This window comes from Lissotriton vulgaris, chromosome 12 (assembly GCF_964263255.1).
Source record: "Lissotriton vulgaris chromosome 12, aLisVul1.2, whole genome shotgun sequence".
NCBI lineage: Eukaryota > Metazoa > Chordata > Amphibia > Caudata > Salamandridae > Lissotriton > Lissotriton vulgaris.
Window position 1 is genome coordinate 239,605,858 of NC_141700.1, and position 21,162 is coordinate 239,627,019.

The 21,162-nt window shown below is 47.0% G+C and overlaps 1 protein-coding gene across 1 annotated transcript in view; it reads left to right on the plus strand.

Annotated features, from left to right (window-relative positions):
• The window catches only part of XAF1 (XIAP associated factor 1), a 110,086-nt gene extending 104,918 nt beyond the window's left edge, over nucleotides 1-5,168 (plus strand). The window contains exon 8 of the mRNA XM_086947738.1: nucleotides 3,529-5,168. Coding sequence (XP_086803864.1) covers nucleotides 3,529-3,593 — 65 coding nt within the window. The 3' untranslated portion in view covers nucleotides 3,594-5,168. The remainder of the gene's footprint in view (nucleotides 1-3,528) is intronic.
• The last annotated feature ends 15,994 nt before the right edge of the window (nucleotides 5,169-21,162 follow it).

The following is a 21,162-nucleotide window of genomic DNA, read 5'->3' on the forward strand; positions in this document are numbered from 1 at the left end:
TGTGCTCACTGCTGTAGGGCTGTAAGGCTCCCTAGGGTAACATGGGGAGGCTGGTCCCATTGGATCCCAGCCTATCTTCCTATAGGAACAAGATGGAACATCCATGAAAGATATCCCTGAACTCAGAATTAAATGACACATCTTTTAGTGAAGGTTGTTTTTGGATCCTGGGGTTGAGAATAGCACTTTTAGAAAGTGGCTGTTCTTTTGTATAAACCTTTCTGTGTGCCTGGGCCTGTGTGTGGAATGCCTGCGTGACAGGAGCTGCAGGGCCCCGGAGGGGGTTGGAGTCAGCCCAGGGGTGAAAGGCGACATCTGTTGCCCGGGGAAGGGGAGAGAGAAGCGCCTGATAGTGCTGGGCTGTGCCTGCCTGACCACCGTGCTGGCTAACTCCCCTGCCGGCCCACTGTCACCTCTGGCCCTGAAGCGGTCAGGAAGAAGAACACCAGAAACATTCCAGAGCCAAGGACCCCCTTGCACAAAGGACTTCAAAGGCGTTCAGGGGTATAAGGGAAGGACCCCTTACTACAGAAGATTAGATTCTAAAATTCTACAAGCAAGAAGGAACCTCTGCTGGAAGAAAGGACAGCTGAAGAACTAAAGGAAGATTGCCTTGCTGTGTGCTCTAAGGGCTGACCTGTTCTGCTGTTGCAACTGAAAGCTGAAGAGGAGAAAGGGACTTTGCTGTGACCCTGCCTGCTTGAAACTGCTAAGACTTTGCTGTGTGCTGTGTCTACAACTTGAATCTCCAAGGGCCTGAGAAGAGCTGGCTCCCTGTCTGCAACCCAGGAACATAAAGGTTGCCCAAGGACCACAAGAACCTGCTGTGCCCTCCTGAAACGGCTGTGTGGCGAAGAGATCGTGAAACCCGGTAGTTGTCTGCTTAGCGCACGGGCTACCCTCTAATCTGCTTGAGGGCGCCGCGCTGAATCAGCCTACTGTGTGGCCGAGGTCGCCGTGTATATCGACACGTGTGGGGCGAAGAGCTGAACTTGTGGGCCACCTCCGCGCAAGAAGCGCTGAAAAACAATTGCTGGCCGTATCACCGCCGCTGCCCGGGGCCAGAGAACCTCTGAGTGAAGCGCCATCCTGATCGGAGCTCAAACGGCGAAGAACGAAGCCGCCGCGCTCCCATTGGTGGAGGGAGCCGAGCCCCCTCACTAACGCCGCGACGGGATTGGCCCGTGCGGCGCAGTGTCATCAGCAGTGGTGGGCCGTGATTGGCCGAAGTCGCGGAGCGTCATTGTTTACTGCCCGGGAGCCGCACTGCCATTGGCTGACTCCCGGGTGCTGTTGGAGGCTCGCCTGGAGAGCCGCGACGGGATTGGCTGCTTGGGCGGAGGCGGCTGGAAGAGCCGAAGAATCACCGCGCTCACCGCCGGGCCCGGGAAGAAGTGACCTGACCTCGCCGAGGGATCGGATCAAGTGCTCCAGCCCCCGGCCTGCCGTCTCTGCTCCCCGCTGCTCTCTGAAGGAACCAGAGCGGGCGGAGAGCGTCCTGAGACCGGCCGGGCTGGAGCGGTACTGAGCATTCCCCCGCGAGGTGCCCCTGGGGGCCCAGCGTCACCGCGAGCACGGGGAAAGAAGTCCCCCCTCCTCCAGGATACCGGGTGAGACGCGCTTGAAGCGCTTGTGGTCCCTGAAGCCAGGGGATCATTGGGGCATATTGTTTTAACAGTGGCATTGCTTGGACTGCTCATTTTTTAGAGCGTTTTAATCACAACATCATTGGCATATCTTTTTGGCCGACTAAAGAGACTAGAGACATTCGTTTACCTGAGAACTTCCTGAAATTAAGTAACACCAATTAAGATTAAGTGCATCACTTCTATACTAAAGTGATTATCGTGCAACTGCCTCATTTACATTGCTGAAACTAGATAAAGTTATATATTTTTATAAAACATACTTACCTGTTTGGTCTCAGTTTGTGGTGGATTGGGAATTACTGTTGTGTTAAGTGCAAATGTTGTCCACATTGCCTCTGTTTACCCTAGGCTGCTCGCGCCATGCTACCTAGAGGGTGAGCGGGGGTTATCTCAGAGGGTTATTCCTTCACCCTGACTAGAAGCAAGGGTCCCTACTTGGTCTAAGGTACTTACCTCTGCCAACTAGCGACCCCCAGTTCTAACAGTTGTATTATAGCTCCTTTTCTTTTTATCCTTTATATTAACCAGCTAGAGTACTTTATAAATTGAGCAGTGTCAGGGCTTCCCAAAGGGTGGAAGCAGACCTGTGCCAGCCCTGCTTTACCCGGATGACACAGTTTTGATTGTGTGTACTGCAAACGGCCTGCAACATCTGTTTGATCGTTTTTCAACTTTATGGACAGTATGGACCTGGAAACAAATTTCTTTAAATCAGACATTATGGTGGTTGGACCAAAAAGTGAAAACATGATTAATGACCAACACATTAGGAGAGTTGAAAGTTTTCTATATTTGGGCATTTTATTGGTCTTTCAGCTGAACTGGCACGCTTTGATTCACAATAATTTAGTCTTTCAACAGAGTTGTACACAGTAAAGGGGATTTTGTAAGACGCTTGGAACAAACTCACATCAAGCTGACCATTGATATTTATAAAGCAAAATGTATCCCTACAGTTATCTTTAGGTGTGAGATCTGGGGACACATGTCTTGTGCCTCTATTCAGATAGCAAAAAACAATTTTTGGAGGCGTGGGTGAAAGATCCCTCAAAGCGTCCCTTTTAAGATTGTCCATGAGGAATTGGGTTTATATTTTAGATTTAATTGAAATCCTCCCACTGCCTCTGTGGCTCTCAGTTTGGTTGAAAGGTGAACTTACCTTTATAGCGATATTGTGAGGGATCGTATTTGTCTGGAATGGTAGCATTGCTGTATACCATGATTGTATTATATCATGCGCACCTTGAGCGACCTTAACAGTCCTGATCTTATTTTTGATCCAGATTGTATTTGCAAAGCAGATATCATGTGGGTCAAACGGGCATTTTACTCCAAGGCATGTGCTAAAAGGGAAGTCCTTGCATTGATCAAGCGCTCACTGACCCATTATTCCATGGTCAAATCAATGAATAATATTGGATTTTATCTGACCCTAGATATGCCCTGCCTTGATAGAAGACTTCTGACCTATTTCAGATTGAATATGTTCCCTCAGCTTATGTTAGGATGGTATATACTTGCGATTTGACTTCTATTCCGGTCACTCTGCAAGTTATTTTCATTTGTCCTAAATATAATACACTTAGATATAATTTTATTCGGCCACTTTACCTTCAATGAATTTTACTCAGGTGTGGCCTGCCTGACTGTTTCTGCAATTTTTGTCCACTCCAAATGTATGTTTTTATTCATCATGGTTTTTATCTGGTTTTTTAAAGTCCGTTTTTGGAGCTGTAATGTCTGATTTGTGATCCAATTTTATTGCTTACTTTTTTATGTTAAAATGAATTGCATGATTTTATGTACTTCTATGATTTGCATTGTTCAAATCGAATAAAGTGATACTCTTGACTTGTCTATCTTTTTTTTTTTTTTGTAGTTACTGGGGACGACATTCCATTCCGAAGACACCCTTCTGGCGACGATTTAAGTTTAATGTTGTGAACGAGGATAGATGAACAGATTGAAACGCACAGATTTTGCAGCACAAAACCAGAAATTGGAGAGTTTATGCTTATATTATAAAAAAATGCATTACACATGGTGCAGAGAGCACTTTGTAAAGGAGTTGGGGTCAAAATTAAGATGGGTAAAAAACCAGTCATGTGTCTTCATATCTATAGTAAAATGTATTTAAAATGCATTAAAGTAGGTACAGGCTCAATTCACAAGTACACACCTGGTAATCATTAAAACACATTAGAAATTTCAAATGAACAATGAATCCAGATTTTCAGTTGATAAGACACTATAAAAAATTAATTTGGCAATCAAACTTTTGTAGCATGTGGTGCACTAAATCCTGAATATACACCCTTTTTCAGATACACACTACTGCTGTTATAGTTTCCTAAATCTGTTTTTAGGAAATATTTTATTTTTATGGATTTTAATGTACCAAACTTGGGCTACAAGCAAAGGTTTCTTGGCCCTTAATAACATAGCTATAACACATTGATCCATGGTTACTAACACTTACACAAAACAAGTTATTTTTCCTGTTATTTGGCATTCATAGCTCCCACAATCTACCATTAGTGTGACATGAGAGCATTCTCAGTAGTCAGGCGAAATATTTCCAGAGTTGTCATAACTGAATGGGATCTGGTTAAGGTTGTGGAAATATGCAGTCAGTAGGGTCACGGTAGTGTGTCTTTTAGGCAACTTTCTCAACTTTTGCGACTTTAGTCAGGCCAAAATAGTGTACATTACATATTTTCATTTTGAACACAGTTTATGTATAGTTTGCAAAATAACAGTATGAACATTTCATTATATACAAAACAAATTGTTATTAGAAGAGGGTACCCCTGATTTTAGCTACAACCTTCTTAAAATTTCCCACGCAGCTCTCACCAGTTAATAATTGCATTAGATCATTTTGTTGAACTTTCCTCCTCAGGTTACTAACACTGCGAAAAAGTGCTATTATTTTATTTCCCATAATACCATGCATTCAATACGTTTAAAGATCCTAGCCTGCGTTTCCCATTTATAATCCAGTGTGCATTCCAGTTGTTCATAGCTCAGAGTGCTTTTGTAGCCAAATCAATATCGTGTTAAGAAAGCTCGAGAGGTGGGATTTGTATTCTAATCAAGATAGTTAGAATTAGCATCATATTTATACCATAAATACATAGTACTATGCATACAAGGATTATTCGCAGAGCGTAAATAGGTCCGCTGTCCTCGAGTAATCTGTTAATGCAATTTTACAGCTGGCCTTTAAAGCCTCGATGGAGGTCTTATTCTCTAAAAAGGAATCTCTACATTGTAAAACAGAAAGCAACAACATGTTAAAAAAAAGCACTGGCAAAGCCAGGAGGACTGACCTTACTGTACACCATCGACAAGCAACAAGGAGCATGGGGGAGGGAGGGAATTTGGCTGGTGAGGGAAAACCCACATAATCAGGAACATGAGGGAGACAGCAACAAGGAGTGTTGATGGGAGTGGAGGAAAGCTGAAAAACACATGTAGTCTCATGGAGTGCTTAAGCAAAAAGAAAAAAAGGTAGTTACATAAACATGAGCAGTGGAATGATAGAGGCCACCAAGTGAGAGAGATGGTAAAGAAACTTTGCTCCAGGGGTCAAGGAGGGGCAAGAAAAGCCATTAAATAAGACGTAAGCAAATGAGTGTCAATAAAACCAACCAATGCTAAGCTATAGGTGGGCAGTAAGCTTCTGGAGGTTTTTTGTAAGTCCACAATAGGTCTTTTGAAACCCAATCAGATGTCTGGCATGCTCGACTTACAAAGTAGGAGATATGCACATGTGCTTGTACTACAATTCTATCTTTCTCATGAGAGTGCAGCTAACAAGCACACTGAAATCGAACACATTGTAGTGTGAGTATACATTTATCATTGGTTAAAGAAATGAGGAAATAAAGTAGTTACAAATTAATTTGTCCACCAACCAAAAAGATATGGGTAACTACCAATAAGATAAGAAACTATATATCTGAACAAATACAGAGGTTGTATAAAATAAACGGCATAAACCCAGGAGCACTAAATATAAAATACTGTTTTTTTTATACCGCACTCAGTGGTTGTGGGCTAGTTTCTTAGTGCTCTCGATTTGTGACAGCTAACGAACCCAAAGGTTAAATATAGAACATGATTTGACCAGGAAGGCACAATGTGACCAAACGGTGAGCCAGGATTGGAACCACGAAGCAATGGCAAACAACTGCATAACCACTAAATGCACTTGTTCTCTTTTGCTGTCAAGAAAAATGATCATTGAGGAGCCCTGTAAAAGTTCCTCTAGAACTCAGGGTTGTCCAATGTCGGTCCTTGAGGGACAGATTTTTAGCATATCTACATTTAGGTCCAGGACCGACATTGGAGAGCCCTGAATGGAGACTGCAGGTGTAACATCATAACTTCTTGATGTGGACTACATATCGTTATAGACACTCTCCATAGAGCGCATCTCTCAAGTTTTAAGATCTCTAAAATGGCTCTTAATTAATTTTTAAAAAAGTGCATTTTTATCATGTCTTGCATTACACTCAGTGTCCTCCATCACAATACACCTTACTATTTACCATTGAAACTGAAAATTCTGGGAAAACACTAAAACTCTAGGAACAAAGAAATGCTCTCCAACTCAGGAAACAACCATTAACTCAGAAGCTGCACCAACATTTGGACCACCATCCCTCTAGCACTATTAAGAACAACCTAGTCCAGGGCCTTCATTCGGGCCTTCATTAGGGAGTTAAAGAGCTGAGCACTGCATTCAACAATAAAGGAGGCACCTTCCGGATACACTTTGATTTTGATGATTGAGGGTCATGCCTGTATGAGAATGAAATAAAGAACACATCCTCCTGTCTTGGTTTGTTACTAAAATGCCACTCCCTCTACGGAGGATATGGAAAAGATGTTTATGTCTCTACTATGCAAGCCTTCATGTTCCTATCAAACTAATTGTTATAATAAATGTTAATAATTTTCTGCTCTTGGTATTAGGCTGATTGTTAGCATAAAAGGACCCCAGCTGGTTGTGATGTTTAGCATTTATATGTTTGCCCATCTCCTTTATAAAGCGCTATATTGTCATGATTGATATGGTCCATGCTATATAAATTAAGTAAAATAAAGTAACAAAAACGTAATTCCTGCCTAATAACATTCAGGCAAATGGTGAAGGGTGTCGGTTTATAAATTTGAAAATCAGTTCTGCACAGATCTAATTATAAAGGCTTCTACCTTTAACGTCACACCCAAATTTCAACACAACATACAAATTCAACTGGTAATAAACAAGTCAGTTGACCTTTTTTTCCTTAAACACGGGCAAAGTTCTTTCTTTATTCACGCGATCCTGGCATCTCTGCTAGTGTGTGCTTCGAGGTTGTTGACATATAGAGAAAAAGGTTAAACATGTGAACTCTACAATGCTCAGTATTTACAAGGTGTTCCAACTGCTGACGGACTTGAAAAAGCAGCAGGAAAAGCAGAATACTAAGGAGAGCAACATGGGCGAGTGGGCAGTGGAGAAACAGGGAAAGCAGTGCATAGGAGCAATGTGGGAGAGAAACAGGTTGAAGAAAGGAACAAGGAGCACGGGCAATAGAGAACAACTCTTGAGAGTACAACATAGAGTGCAGGCACAAGGGGAGAAGTACATGATGCACAGACCACTGGCGCATTTGGGGGGCGCACACAAGGGAGTGTGAGACAGCTGGAAACACATGCACTCTCATGGGTTACTTAATCAAAAAGGAAAAAAGTAGTTCCCTAATTGTGAACAGAGGAAAAGACACAAGTAAAGAGGATACACTCCAGGGGATGGACAAACAAGGTATGCACAAGACAAGCTATAAAATAAGCAAGGAAATTAAAGTGGCAATAATGCCAATCAATGGTAAGGAATGAGCGGGCTGCATACCCTCTGTTGTTGGCAAGCTGACAGTATTGTCTTTTGCAAGGTCGACCTTAAAATGCTTAGTTATAAGTTGTTGTAGAGCTCAATACCTGAATTTTAATCAAGTATGCTAAGTGAGCCTCGGGTTAGCCTTCAACAAAATTTTTTATTTGATATGATTCTGCATGGCCTGTCCTGTCTCAGTCTTCTGGCACAAGGTTTCTCCCTGGCCTTCACACTCTGTTCTTGGCGTATACAGCATTATCTTGTTGAATATTTCAGACTAAGCAATTCGCAGAAAAAAGGCCCGAACCCGTTTTACTTATTTTCATTCTTTTAATCTGTGCCCTTTGAATAATAACAATAAATGACGAATGAAAATAGCAAATTCTAGGAAACATGTTCACAACTCAACAATCATTATTTAAAACTGATAATTCATATTCGAGCAGACTTGATTACAGGGTTGTATTAAAAAATTACATTAATAAACATCTATTCTATATTTGTTACATATCTAATCAACATGTGTAACTAAAAAAGGGGAATACCTAGAAAGGAAAAACAGTTTATAATTTTAACACAAGCGTGTTGTACACTCCCTGTCCCCAGTTCTCTTTATAAGTGAATAGGATCATTCATAAGTTTGGCTCTGGGGGATGTTCAATTCCTCCAACCGATTAATCAATTCAGAACCACATTACACCTGCCCCTAAAATGCTTTTTTGTGGCAACCCATGACATCTGCATGGAAATAGTTAAGGCACCTAATTCCTCAATGTAAATAACCTTTATCCAGAAAAAATTAAAACTCTATCAATTTTCGAAACCTCCATGAATAAACAGGTACATTATCTCTGATCAATTCTGCATTAAAAGCAAATATCCGTAATGACTGCCACAGTTCACTCTTTTTGTACCATTTTAAACGTGCCTCAGTTGTTTACCCATGTGTGCATTTACGTTATATATCCATGCAACAATCTTTCACACCCTGTAGAGTATTTTTGTCATACAAAAAATATGCTCACCGGTTGAAAGCATACAGATTTAATTCCATCCCCTTTTTGTCCTTGTAAAAAGTGTCAAATAGAAAATACTGCTTTGTGCTTTCTGGTGCTGAGCTGCTCTATATGCTAACAGGCTCACTAAACACATAAATAACTCCAGCTCTTGGCACTATACCTCTGATCGCATGCCTAACACAAAACACAAAAAATACGCTTTACAGTTTAAGATTCATTTTACCGACTACCTACAGTGCAAAAGTTATATATCTGTTTCTTTATCCTATAAAGCTTTGAAACATAATACAAATACAGCACAATGTATTACCAGCCAGAAATTACCTTCAGCTCTTGTGTTGTTGGTAAGGAAGTTATTTCGGTGCATTGTTATATTTGTGTGAGGAGATCAGCCTATAAGTTCTGCAATTGTTGGATAAAACCAAAACGTTAAATTAAAAACAGAGCCCTTCTTGTTCTTTTTCATACCTTTAATGTCGAGTAGATCAACTATAACATGAGGATTTTAAGCAGCTAATCTAATGTATGTGTACTGGTACCATATAAACTGTAAATTCTCCTCTAAAAGCTTACTATTGGGGGCGTGGCCAAGATGGTGGCCTGACCAGACGTTGGATCGTGAGGCTCCCCGGCCCTGAACCCCAGAGTAGCCCCTGATTATCGCTTTATATCCCACTCAGCATCCGCATTTTCCTGGTACAGCTGGAGGAGGCAGCGGTCCCGGCTTTGGCGAGCTTCAGTCGCCCGTGCTGCCCAAATCACCGCCCCACCGGAGAGCCGAGTCCCGCCCGGGGCCGCGCCGCCTGACCGGCCGAGCAGAGAGAGAGCTAGTGCGGGAGCTCTGAGAGGGGGGCCGGCCAGCGGGTGCGCTGGTGGACGGCGACAGCTGGGGACCGACCCGCACCGTGGGTCTGTGAGCCGGTGGCGACATACCCCAGAGGGGACAGCAGGAGAGCCGGCTTCCGGTGCACGGCTCGCAGCGAAAATCGAGGCCCCGGTCTCGGGCCTAGGTGGAGCGAAGCTTGGGACCCCAAAGTGGCCTGGAGGCAGGGGAGTACCCGGTCTGGGGGATCCGGAGACACAGACTAAGCCGGATGCATTAGCGCTGCCGCCCGAGGCTCGCTATCTTGAGGGGAACGAGCAGCACAGTGAAGCAGAGTCACCACAAAACTCGAGGCCCAGGCTTTGCGGCCTGCTGTGGGCGGCAATCGGCCAGAGCGCTGAGGAGATGCCGACGGACCTGGGGGCTTGACGTGCCCTGCAACGCCCCACGCCCGGCCTGCTGCCGATTGCTGGTAAGGTGCGGAGGGGACCGCCACAGACAGCGCCTGGCGTGGCCGCCATACGGGAGGCCTGAGGGAAAGACTCTTCTCCCGGGGGCGCCCCTTCCTGTGGCTTCATCTCAGCCCACCTGCTACAGAGGCATGGGGGCCCGACTGCCTGTGGGCGGCGCACGGAGAGTGGCTGTTCCGGAAATCGAGTCCCCGGCTTTGGGCCTGCTTGGCGGCGGCTTTGGGGCTTGGCATCCTTGGCGCCCGGGCGTGCTGCATCGCGCCGGGCGTCCCCCCTGGCACCCCCCTCCGCTTCTGGACAGTCACACGTGCCCCTCCATTGTAGAGCTGGGACCTACCTGACCTGGCCCGGCTTCGTTGGCGACAAGGGCCCGGTCCTGACGCCTTCACTACGAGGGGCAGAGGCTGTCGAGTGCGACCGGAGCTGGGAACGGCGAACCCCCTGACTGGGCCAACTACAACTGACCTGCCCACTCTTGCCACCCGAGGACAACCCCATTGATTTACAGGACATCGAGGTGGGTGGTGAGTGGAAACCCCTCTGCTTATATCCCATTGCCGACGGCCACCTGCTCCCTGCTTCTCTGCCTGGGCCCATAGAGAACGTCCACTTCCCTTGCGTGGCTTGAGGAGGGACCCCCCACTCCACCCGGCACCCCTCGGAGACCGGGGGTTATGGCCAACGCGGGACGCAGGGCAGGCCGCACGATACCAGACATTCTGGCTAAGAGCGCTGTGAAGGGGAACAAGACCCGCACACCCCCTTCGCCCACTACTCCGGCCAACACTACCCCGCAGGATGACGGGAGTGCCCCTATCACAAAGGCGTTCCTGGAATCTTTATTCAATACCCTGCGCGATGATTTCACAGCCTTGAAGCAAGACCTGGCGGGGGAGCAACGAGAATTACGCAGGGATGTGGATGGCCTTGGTGAGAGAGTGGCGGCTGTGGAGAATGCTGACCAAGCACGCAGCGAAGAGGTCGAATTTTTGTGACAGGAGGTACTCCAGCTTCGGGAACAACAGGTGGACCTTCAGGCGCACACAGAGGACCTTGAAAACCGTTCCCGAAGAAACAACATCCGCGTGCGGGGTGTTCCTTTAAAAGCCGAAGGTAACAGCGTGTCATGCTACCTGCAGGAACTCTTCAGGGATACTGTCAGGGAACCAGACGATTTCGAGGTCCGCATTGACCGTGCACACAGAGTGGGTCTGGCGAGGCGGGCCCCCGCCCCTCCACTGGACATTCTGGCCTTTCTTCCGGATTTCCCTTTGAAAGAGCGTATTCTGAGGGAGGCGCGCCAGAAGCGACCTCTTAGCTTCCGGGGTCACTCGGTGGCCTTATTTCAGGACCTCTCGGCCATCACGCTCCAGAAGCGTAAATCCTTCTGTGCAGTCACGTCCTTTCTCCAAAATAAAGGGATACCATACTCTTGGGGTCATCCATTTTGGATCATCTTCAAATGGCAGGGAGCCCTGCATCAGATGCGCTCCCTCCATGACACGTGCACCTTACTAGGCATCGACATTGCGAAGGACGACTCGCCTGGAGGAATGTCACCACGACGGGTGCACGAGGGACCCTCTTCATCGCAATCTGATGGGTGGCAGAAAATGAGGAGACGCCGCCATCCCAAGAAGAGCCTCAAACTCGACCCAGAGACAGTGGCACAGGAACAGGCGGCGGCTATCCAAGAGGTGGTCAAGGACACATTGAGCTCTGATTGACACATCGAGGTTTGAGGGTTGATTTAATGCATTATTTTCGCAAAAGGGGGGGGGGGGCCGGGGAGCCAATAGGGCTGCTACTGTCACATTCCTCCACGTTGAACTCCCACAGGTCTGGGCTACGAGTTGACTGACCTGGGACTAGGGGCTACAAGGTCGCCAGCGCCACGTTTCCCGATACTGACCTGACCTATGGGCCTCCACGAACTTGTGACCGTTCCAGGACAATTTTGTTCTTTGGGGACTTGCCAGTTGGGGTTAGGGAGGGAGTCAAGTGGGAGTTGGGGAGGGATTTGGGGGGGGGGTTTGGGGGGGAGTCCAGAGCTCAATTTTTGTATACGCACATTGGTTACATCTCAACACTGCTCGGAATCTGCCGTTCGGGGGAAGCCTTTTCATTCATTGCCATGGGTCGCTTGCCGGATGCCATAGCCTTAGCCTACCACCTCACACATCACAATGCCACACACCTTTAAAGTATTGACACTCAATGTGCGGGGACTCAATAACCCGGTTAAAAGGCGAGCGATCCTCTCCTATTTAGAAAGTGCACATGCGGATATCTGCCTCCTCCAAGAGACGCACCTGCTGGCCCGGGATTGTCACAGGCTTCGCTCACGAGCGTTCCCGGGATAATTCTTCTCCTGCGGGACCACTAAAACTGCTGGGGTAGCACTACTAGTAGCAAGACACTTCAAGGGGGAAGCCCTCCACAAAATAGCAGAGATAAAGGGCAGACTCCTGGTGTACCGGTTGGTCTTGGGGGGAGTGACTTACTTAATAGGCTCTTTGTACAGTCCAAATGAAGGTCAGGAGAAGTTCCTACACACTGCCCTCACAGAAATAGTGGCGACTTCGGATAGACACATTATAATAGGTGGGGACTTGAATGATGTGTTTGACGCAACCTTAGACCGGTCCCCCCCACGCACCTTCCATGCTAGAAGCCTTTCGACCACTTGCACTGACAGGCTACGGGACCTTAATTTACACGATTTGTGGCGGCAGCGGCATCCTGGAGAAAGAGAAAACTCCCACTACTCTGCGGCACACAAATTGTATGCACGCATAGATCACCTCCTAGTGACGAGTCCGGTGAGTTCACTCACCTCGTCTGCCAATATGGGAGTCATATCCTTGTCTGATCATGCCCCGGTCTCCATGACTGTCACCACCCCGCCGTCTCTACCGTCTCCTAGAGTGTGGCGACTCCGAGACACGCTCTTGCACAGACGGGATGTGGTGAAACAGGTTCAGGAATCCATACAAGACTTCCTACAGCACAGCGCAAATTCAGACACCACACTAGCAACCCAGTGGGCCGCATTGAAAGCTGTCCTTCGGGGAGTATTTATTGCAATTTCCTCGGCCGACAACCGAATGCGAACAGAAAAAAGAGAGGAACTCACTCTAAAGGTGCAGGAACTCGAACGCATGCACCAGCGGACGGGGGCCTAGAGAGTCTGGAAACAGCTCAAGGTGGCGCGGGGTCACCTTGCGGCTCTCGATACTGACATGGCAGAATATGCAGCACTGAGGCTGAAACACGCCTATTACACCGGCGGGGACCGGTGTGGGCGGTTACTGGCCAGTCGGCTCAGAATAGCCCGGGAACATCAGAAAGTGAAGGAAATCACGCGCACTGACGGGTCTACTGAATTGGAGGATGCGCAAATAGCAGAGACGTTCAGAGACTCTTATGCTAACCTTTACGAGGGCACGCCCTCGAATGTCGCTGCCGCAAATAGGTATCTGGACTCGGTCACACTCCCATATCTGGCACCGGAACAGTCGGAATGGCTAGAGAGAGAAATCTGCATCGAGGAGGTGGTCGCTGCAATAGCGGGTCTCAAGGTGGGGAAGGCGCCTGGGCCGGACGGCTATTCCTCCTCCTTTTACAAGACCTTTTGTGCCACCCTAGCGCCGTTGCTCACTCACTTATTTAATTCATTCGCAGACCCAGGAGCCATCCCACCGGATCTCCTGCGTGCCTCTATATCGGTCATCCTAAAGCCAGGGAAGAACAGAACTAAAGGTGGGGCGTATCGACCAATTTCCCTCCTTAATGTTGACCTCAAATATACACTGGCATCCTCGCCACGCGTCTGGCCGCCCATCTGCCAGGCTTAGTAGACCCCGATCAGGCGGGCTTCGTCCCTGACCGGCAGACAGTTGACAACACAAAGAGAGTAACCCACCTGATCGAAAAGCTTCCCGAATACCTGGGGAATACATGATATTGGCGGTCGACGCTGAGAAGGCGTTCGACCGGGTTTGCTGGCCCTTCCTGGAAATGGTACTAACCAAGTTCAGGATAGGGGAGAAATTTCGAGCCCTAATCTTCAACTGCTACAGCGCGCCCTCCGCAGTGGTGAGAGTCAATGGCTATACATCGACCGCATTCTCCATCGAGAGGGGGACGAGATAGGGGTGCCCACTGTCGCCACTCCTCTTCGCCCTCTACATGGAACCCCTCGCTTATCGGATACTGCAACGTCAGGATGCTCTTGGCATCAAATTCGGCGGGGATCTTCATACCATCAGCCTCTATGCGGATGATGTCCTACTTACCAAGGATCATCTGCGGCCGGCGCTGCCGGCGTGCATTGCTGAGCTTGAGGCGTTTGCTATGGTGTCCGGATTCAAGATGAACATGGACAAATCTATAGCATTAGACCTGTCCTTTACAGCCCCGACACGAGCTTATCTGCAGACCCTTCTACCCGTTCAATGGACTACAGACACAGTTCCATACTTGGGAATTCAGCTCGCCCCGACCCTGACCAGAATGGTCACAGCCAACTACACTACTCTGCGCACTCGCATCCGAAGAGAGATAGAGCGGTGCAGACATCTTCCCCTATACTGGCTGGGTCGCATTGCGGCAGTTAAGATGACCGTCCTGCCGCAAATTTTATATCTCTTTCGTGCCCTACCACTTCGGACCTAGCCAAATTTAATTGGCAGGGTCGGAAACCCCGGTTGAAGAGAACACTCGCCACTTTGGCTCCTGAGGAGGGAGGTTTGGGCGTTCCTGACCTGTATAAATACTACCAAGCAGCCCAATTGCGCTATTTGGTGGAATGGAGCAAGTGGGAGTCCGACAAACACTGGCTCTTTCAGGATCAGGCGGTAGCGGGGCACCCGTTGCAGGAGATACCGTTTCTACCTCGAGTTTATAGCCGGCCAACCTCTATGCGTCCTCAATCACCCGGGTTCCCCTAGAAGTCTGGGATGTGACTAATACACTTCACGGCTTGACTACATTTCCCTCTCCACTCACACCCCTAGTGGACAACCCTGACTTCACCCCCGGACTGGCTAATGGGGTCTTTGCGCACTGGAGGCCGGCAGGTTGCCGCTTCCTGTACCATATATACAGCTTGGAAGGAGTGCTTCCTTTCCAGCTCTTTAAGCAAGAATATAACCTCCCCAAAACAGAGCTTATAAGATACTTGCAGGTGCGTCACTGGGCTTTGCAGCTGCAAGTCCAAGCATCGGCCGATAGGAAATTCACTCACGCACTTCCAACTCCAAGCTCATCTCAAACCTTTATAAACTAATTCAGACGCCAACCACGCACATCTACAACCCGGGCAGGGTACGATGGGAAAAAGAACTGGGTAGATCCCTGAGTTATAAAGAATGAGAGAACATTGCGTATAGGGCTAGGCACTCAGCGTACCACATGGGCCTCACCGAGACAATCACAAAAATATCTCTATACTGGTACTACACCCTGAGAGGCTATCCGAAATGGATCCTTCAAAAGATAAGCTCTGCTGGGGGGGTTTTGGGCTCACCGGGACCTTGATACACATTCTGTGGGATTGCCCGCTCATCCAATCATACTGGACACACATCTTAGATAAAGTAGACGCACAGTTCCAGACAGAAATACCCCGCTTTCCCGCTTATATTCTGCTAGGCCTTCCCAATGCACTAACTTACCCACTGCGCTCTCATAGGAGCCGTCAAATGGCCATAGCCCTTGGGTCTGCTCTGCAGAACATCCTTACACACTGGCGTACCGCCACTGTCCCTACCACCACAGGCTGGCTCCACCGGATGTGGCATGTGCTGGGTATGGAGAAGCTGTCACTCACCACAGCAGGGAAGGGGGAACAATTTGAGGAACTCTGGCAACCAGTGTTCCCTCTAACGTGCGCGGCTGTGCTCGCGCGCACCTTTAAAGCACTGAGCGCGCATAGTTCAATGCTTAGCGCGCACACGTTCTCGCCGGCGCCACCCGCTTTTAAAATGCAAGTGGTGAAAAACGGCAATTTTCCTGGTTGTCTGAGTCCTTTGGGAAAGTATTCCTGTTAATCACAGCGCCCGTCAGGCGCTGCAATTAACAGGAATATTTTCACAATGGCCCGCAATCAGCACCCAGCGGCGCTGTATTTAGAAAAGAAATGAAACAAGTCTGTTAGCACGGTGTGTAAAGCGCATGTTGTGCTTTCAGACTTGCTTAATTTATTTTCTAAATACAGCGAGACTGGGTGCTGATTGTGGGCCTTTGTGAAAGTATTCCTGTTAATCACAGCGCCCGTCATGCGCTGCAATTAACAGGAATATTTTCACAATGGCCGGGAAGGGCGCTGGGCGACTCGGGTGACTCGTAGCACGTCGCTGGTGCAACTCCCGGGGTTTCTCACTTGGGTCTGCGGCTTCGTCATCTACAAAGGGTAAGAAGTGCCTGAGCCCTCCTGGTACCACAACTGGCCTGAGCGCTTCAGCAGCACACGCTGGCCAAAGGTTGCCAAGTCGACTTTTTGTTATTGTTTTCCATCCACTTGGATGTCGATAATATCATATTGAGCCACCTCAGGAGAATCCTATGCTTTATAAGAGGCAGCCAAGAGCGGTGATGGTGTAGCCTGCTCAATTGACAAACAAATCTGCCATGTCTAGGCACACAGATAAAAAACAGAGTGAAGCTGTTCTTGTGACTCGCATACACGCAGCCTGCATGCCATCCTGTTTGTTTACTTTCAGAATAAAGTTGCAGAAACAATTTTAGGGAAAGAAAACACGCAGAAATTGTGTATAAACAGGTGAAATTAATCTGGATAGGGTGAAGTAAAGTAGCATATCAGGCCCTGACAAATAAAATGGAAATATTTTGCCTCAAGTTGTGACTGTCAATGAAACAAGCATTGGCAAACTGAACATGTTTGGCTTGCTCTTGGAGTCCTAAACCAGTGCTTTAAAAGGGCAGTTCCCCTCAGGAGCAAGTAGGTACTAAATAGTAAGTCCCTGTACTTCTATAGGTACATTCAAAGCACTGTCTGCAAACTTTTATGTAAAAGGAAGGGGCTGCTGTCTCCTCTGGTGCTTCATCTTTCACGGAAGAGGCATCGAATTCAGGAAAGGAAGGCACACATGGAGGTCTTGTCAAAAGCAGGTAAATCATCGGAGGGGGCGAGGTACTATCTATTTCATGTCACACTTCTGCTAACTTATAAGACTATGCGCAGGTTCCTGCTCCAGTATTTGAAATACTTGAAACTATTTGTGGTAGTGGCACGCATGCAACAATCACTTTTACACTATTTGGCTAAGCAGGCAGACCCCCGATCAGACGGATATACACACAGCCAACCAGAGCAGCGGAAAGTGTCCTAAGTACGAAGGTACATTAGACAGACATTCCTAAGAGACAGGCGGCCACGATGCAAGCAGGCAGAAACAGAAAATGAGAGAGAAAGGGACGGACACATAGCATTAATACACAGGCACAGCGAAGCCAGCAGGGACAAAAGCCCGGAAGACAAACATTGACAACACACTTAACGATGTACTGACTTACAAACAGTTGTACACCGAGGTAACTGGATAGACAGAGATAAAAAAAAAACATACATTGGGAAATACAGAAAAAGTTGAAAGAAAAATATAAATGCATACAGCTTGTGTATAGTTTATGTACAGGTTGAATGACAATATCTAGTTAAAAAGATAGACATGCTGTCAAAAAGACAAAGGGGAGGGAAGGATAGAGAAAAAATACAGAAGGAACCCACATTGGCAGACGTGGATGGTCTGAAAATACATATTTGACTGCATTCTCTCTGCAGCTAGACTGACAGACAGACAGACAGACAGATAGATAGATAGATTTATTTAAATTCGAGTTGTGCTGATGGATGTACGCATGAATGGACGGGTTAGGGAGCTGGCTGGGTTTGAGTGGGTGAATGAGCTGTATGTAAGGATGGATGAGCTTAAGGGGTAGTTGGATGGGTTTGAGTGTGTAGATATGGTGGATGTAAGTTTATGTGGATGGATGAATGAGTGGATGGATGAATTTATTTTACTTGGATACTAGATGAGTGACACTATGGGTTGGATGGATGGGCTTAAGGGGTAGCTGGATGGGTTTGAGTGTGTGGATAGTGTGTAAGTATATGTGGATGATGAATGGATGGATGGATTTAGTTTACTTGGATGCTAGATGAGTGACACTATGGGTTGGATGGATGGATGGCTAGGGGATGGATGGGCGGATGGGACGGGGGGTTTGTATACAGACATAGTTAATGGAAGAATGCATCGACGAAAAGGGAAATGTTCAAATGCTCAGAAAATGCGTTTAGAACAATATTTAAGCAGAGCCTGTCTGCCCTGCAGACTGCATTCAGCACAGCAGGCAGGCTTCCCTAAGCTGAATTCTATGTGCGTACAGCCGTTATTCATATATGAGAAGTGCGGGGAAAGTGCGTGGGTGATGTTTTTATATATTCTTTGATGAGGGTCTTGCAGTTTTCCTCCAGTGAACATGTGTTTGCGTCTCACAGCGGGAGCCGGAGCTGTCTGAGGCTGTCCTCATCTGCTTGCCCACCATGAGCCATCCGAGGAGCCCCTTTTAGATGGCGCTGCTGCTCTGCATGCTAATGGCCGGAGGCTGCAAAGAGAGAAATGAGCCGGTCGAGCTCTGAGACAGCGCCGTCCTCAACCTCATTATAGACATCATACAGGACTTGAGAAACTACCACTTGGCCAAGGAAAAAGGGGTGCAGTTTTACTCCAAATTCTCAGACTACAAACTGATGACAAAGAAGCCCCCGAGTACGGGCACTATCAAGACGAGCAGAGAGTCGGCGAGTCTCCCATTTTCGCTCCTCCCGTTAGTTAGCATCCGCACTATTCTGTTAGTAAGAAGGTGAAACCGGGCAGAGCCCAAGCACACTATTATGGCTGGGCATGTTGTGTTGAGAGATAGGCTGGGTGTGGGTCAGGTGGGTGGTCTCTTTGGACTGGGATGAAGTAAGATTGGGGAAAATCTGTAGCACTATATGCTAAAATAGAATTGGATCGAATTTACATATCCTCTAAGGAGATCTGTTGTTACCACCTAAAATGAATATATTGTGCGGCACAGTTAGTGCAGTAAATTATATCAGAAACAAAGTGTTTGGCTACAGATATTGCACAATAACTTCTAAACTATCTATTCGTGTCCATTAGTGCCACTGAGGGTGCTCTGGTCAGAGTATTATAAGTCACAAGGCAAAACAAGCATTGGCCGCGCGGCCATAAAAGTAGCGGCCGCAAGTATTTTCATCCCACTCAAAGCTCTGGTCTACACGCGCGGTCAGGTTCTTGGCGCACATAGCCTTGGCTGCAGCGCACAGAGACCTTACTCTGCTGCACACAGAGTAAAATAATTAGAGGGAACATTGCTGGCAACCATTTAGAGCCCTACTGCTGACTGAATTCACGGAGATAACTTGTCCTAGATATCTCAGATTATTGCGCCTGACGGCACCCATAGCTACGGACCCCTAGGTACTCGAGGCATGAGACGCTCAGAAGCTGAACGGTTGAGCTGTGGGGAGACTGATGGGAGCTCTGGACTGGGTGGGGGGAGGGGGGGACAAAGGTGGGTTCGGAAGGGGGGGTTGGGCTAAGGGCGGGGGGAAGTTTTTTTTAGATTTTTCTAGTTCTAACATTTCCTTGGTTCAGTGCATTTTCATCCCCGACAGGTTGGACATTGCTGTTATTGCCAGTATTGCATTGAACATTATGCCTCCGCTGAGGATTACTACTCGTATCTGGTGTAACTACACTGCTTATTGTACTACATTGCACTGTCTTTCAATAATAAAAAGATTTAAACCTAAAAGCGTACTATTTTCATTTAAATTGATGCCATGTCAAGCAAAACCCTTTCAAAGGTTTATGGTCCTTTCTCGCAGAGTTAAATAATTAGGTAATGATAAGACACTTCTTTGATCGCAGAGCGCTCCTTAATAGGCTGTATTCTCCTTTTCCTAGGTTGTAGCCAAATGTGATACTAAAAGTATGGTTGGAAAATGTTTCTAAGTGTGCATGCTGGCAAACCTATTATGGAATTTAACCTTTCAGGCTCTGCCCACTTCTGTGTCGAATAGGGAATTCTCTTGGTTGATGCTGCTGGTTTTTCGACTCTGAAAGTATACTGAGTCCTGCCAATTGGCATCAGTGCCAGTGCACTGACCCTTAAAAGGTATTACCTCTTTCCAAAAAAGAAACCAGCGATTTTTCGGAAAGGTCCAGCACACTTGCTCCTAAGTAAATATATAGTCTGTGAACAAGAGGAGGGGGGGGGTGCAGTTCCTGTGAGTCCTAAGAGAGACAAAAGGGAGTTTTTTGATTTGTGTTCTGCATGAAGGGAATGCTCCATTAGGAGATGGTACCTTCACCCACCCGGAGGGTGTCGTGCTTCATCATTGGGCTTGCTCCTCATCGGGACGGCGCTGCAATGCCGGAAGGGCACCCTTGTGGGTTTTCTTGTTCATAATGTGTGAAAAGTGATGTTTTACTAAAGTGAATTAAAATAGGTTTACTGATGTTCCTAGTCAAGTAAGTTTATTGAGAGGAGTGCTCTTTTTGAATACACTTCACATTAAGTCATCAGTGAGAGGGTACTGTTCTACCATTCGGTTTACACAGCTCCCCTGCCACCTCCCAGAGGCTCATGATACTCCCGAACCATCAGGGGTATTCGTCCGCCTATCTGGACGACATAGTCGTGTATAGTAAGACTTGGGTAGACCATCTGACACACCTTCATTCTATTCTATCAAAACTTCAACAAGCCAGATTCCACATTAATGCAAGAAAATCTAGGTTTGACCTCCAAAAAGTAAAATATCTGGGTTATCTCCCTAGGGAGAGTGTTATAGAACCCAAGACTGAAAAGATAAAAGCCATAAAAGAAACGTCCTTCCCCAAAACAACAAGAGCATTTCTGGGCCTCTTATGGTATTATAGAAGATTCATACCACATTTTTCTGAATTGGCCACTCCTCTTACAGATTTGCTGAAAAAACTAGTATCGCCATCAGTCTTCAATAACTCCTGTGTTGCAGTCCTGAAGCCCTTCAGAAATTGAAAATGGTTCTCACCATGGCTCCTGTCTTACTCTTACCTAACTTTAGTAAACCATTTATTCTCCAAACAGACGCTCCCAATGTCAGAATCGGAGCTGTCTTGTCCCAAATGAACCCTGAAGGGCAGGAGAGGCCTCTTCTTTATATTAGTCAAAAGCTGTTCCCGAGACAATGGGTCTACCCTACCATTGAGAAGGAATGTCTTGCTCC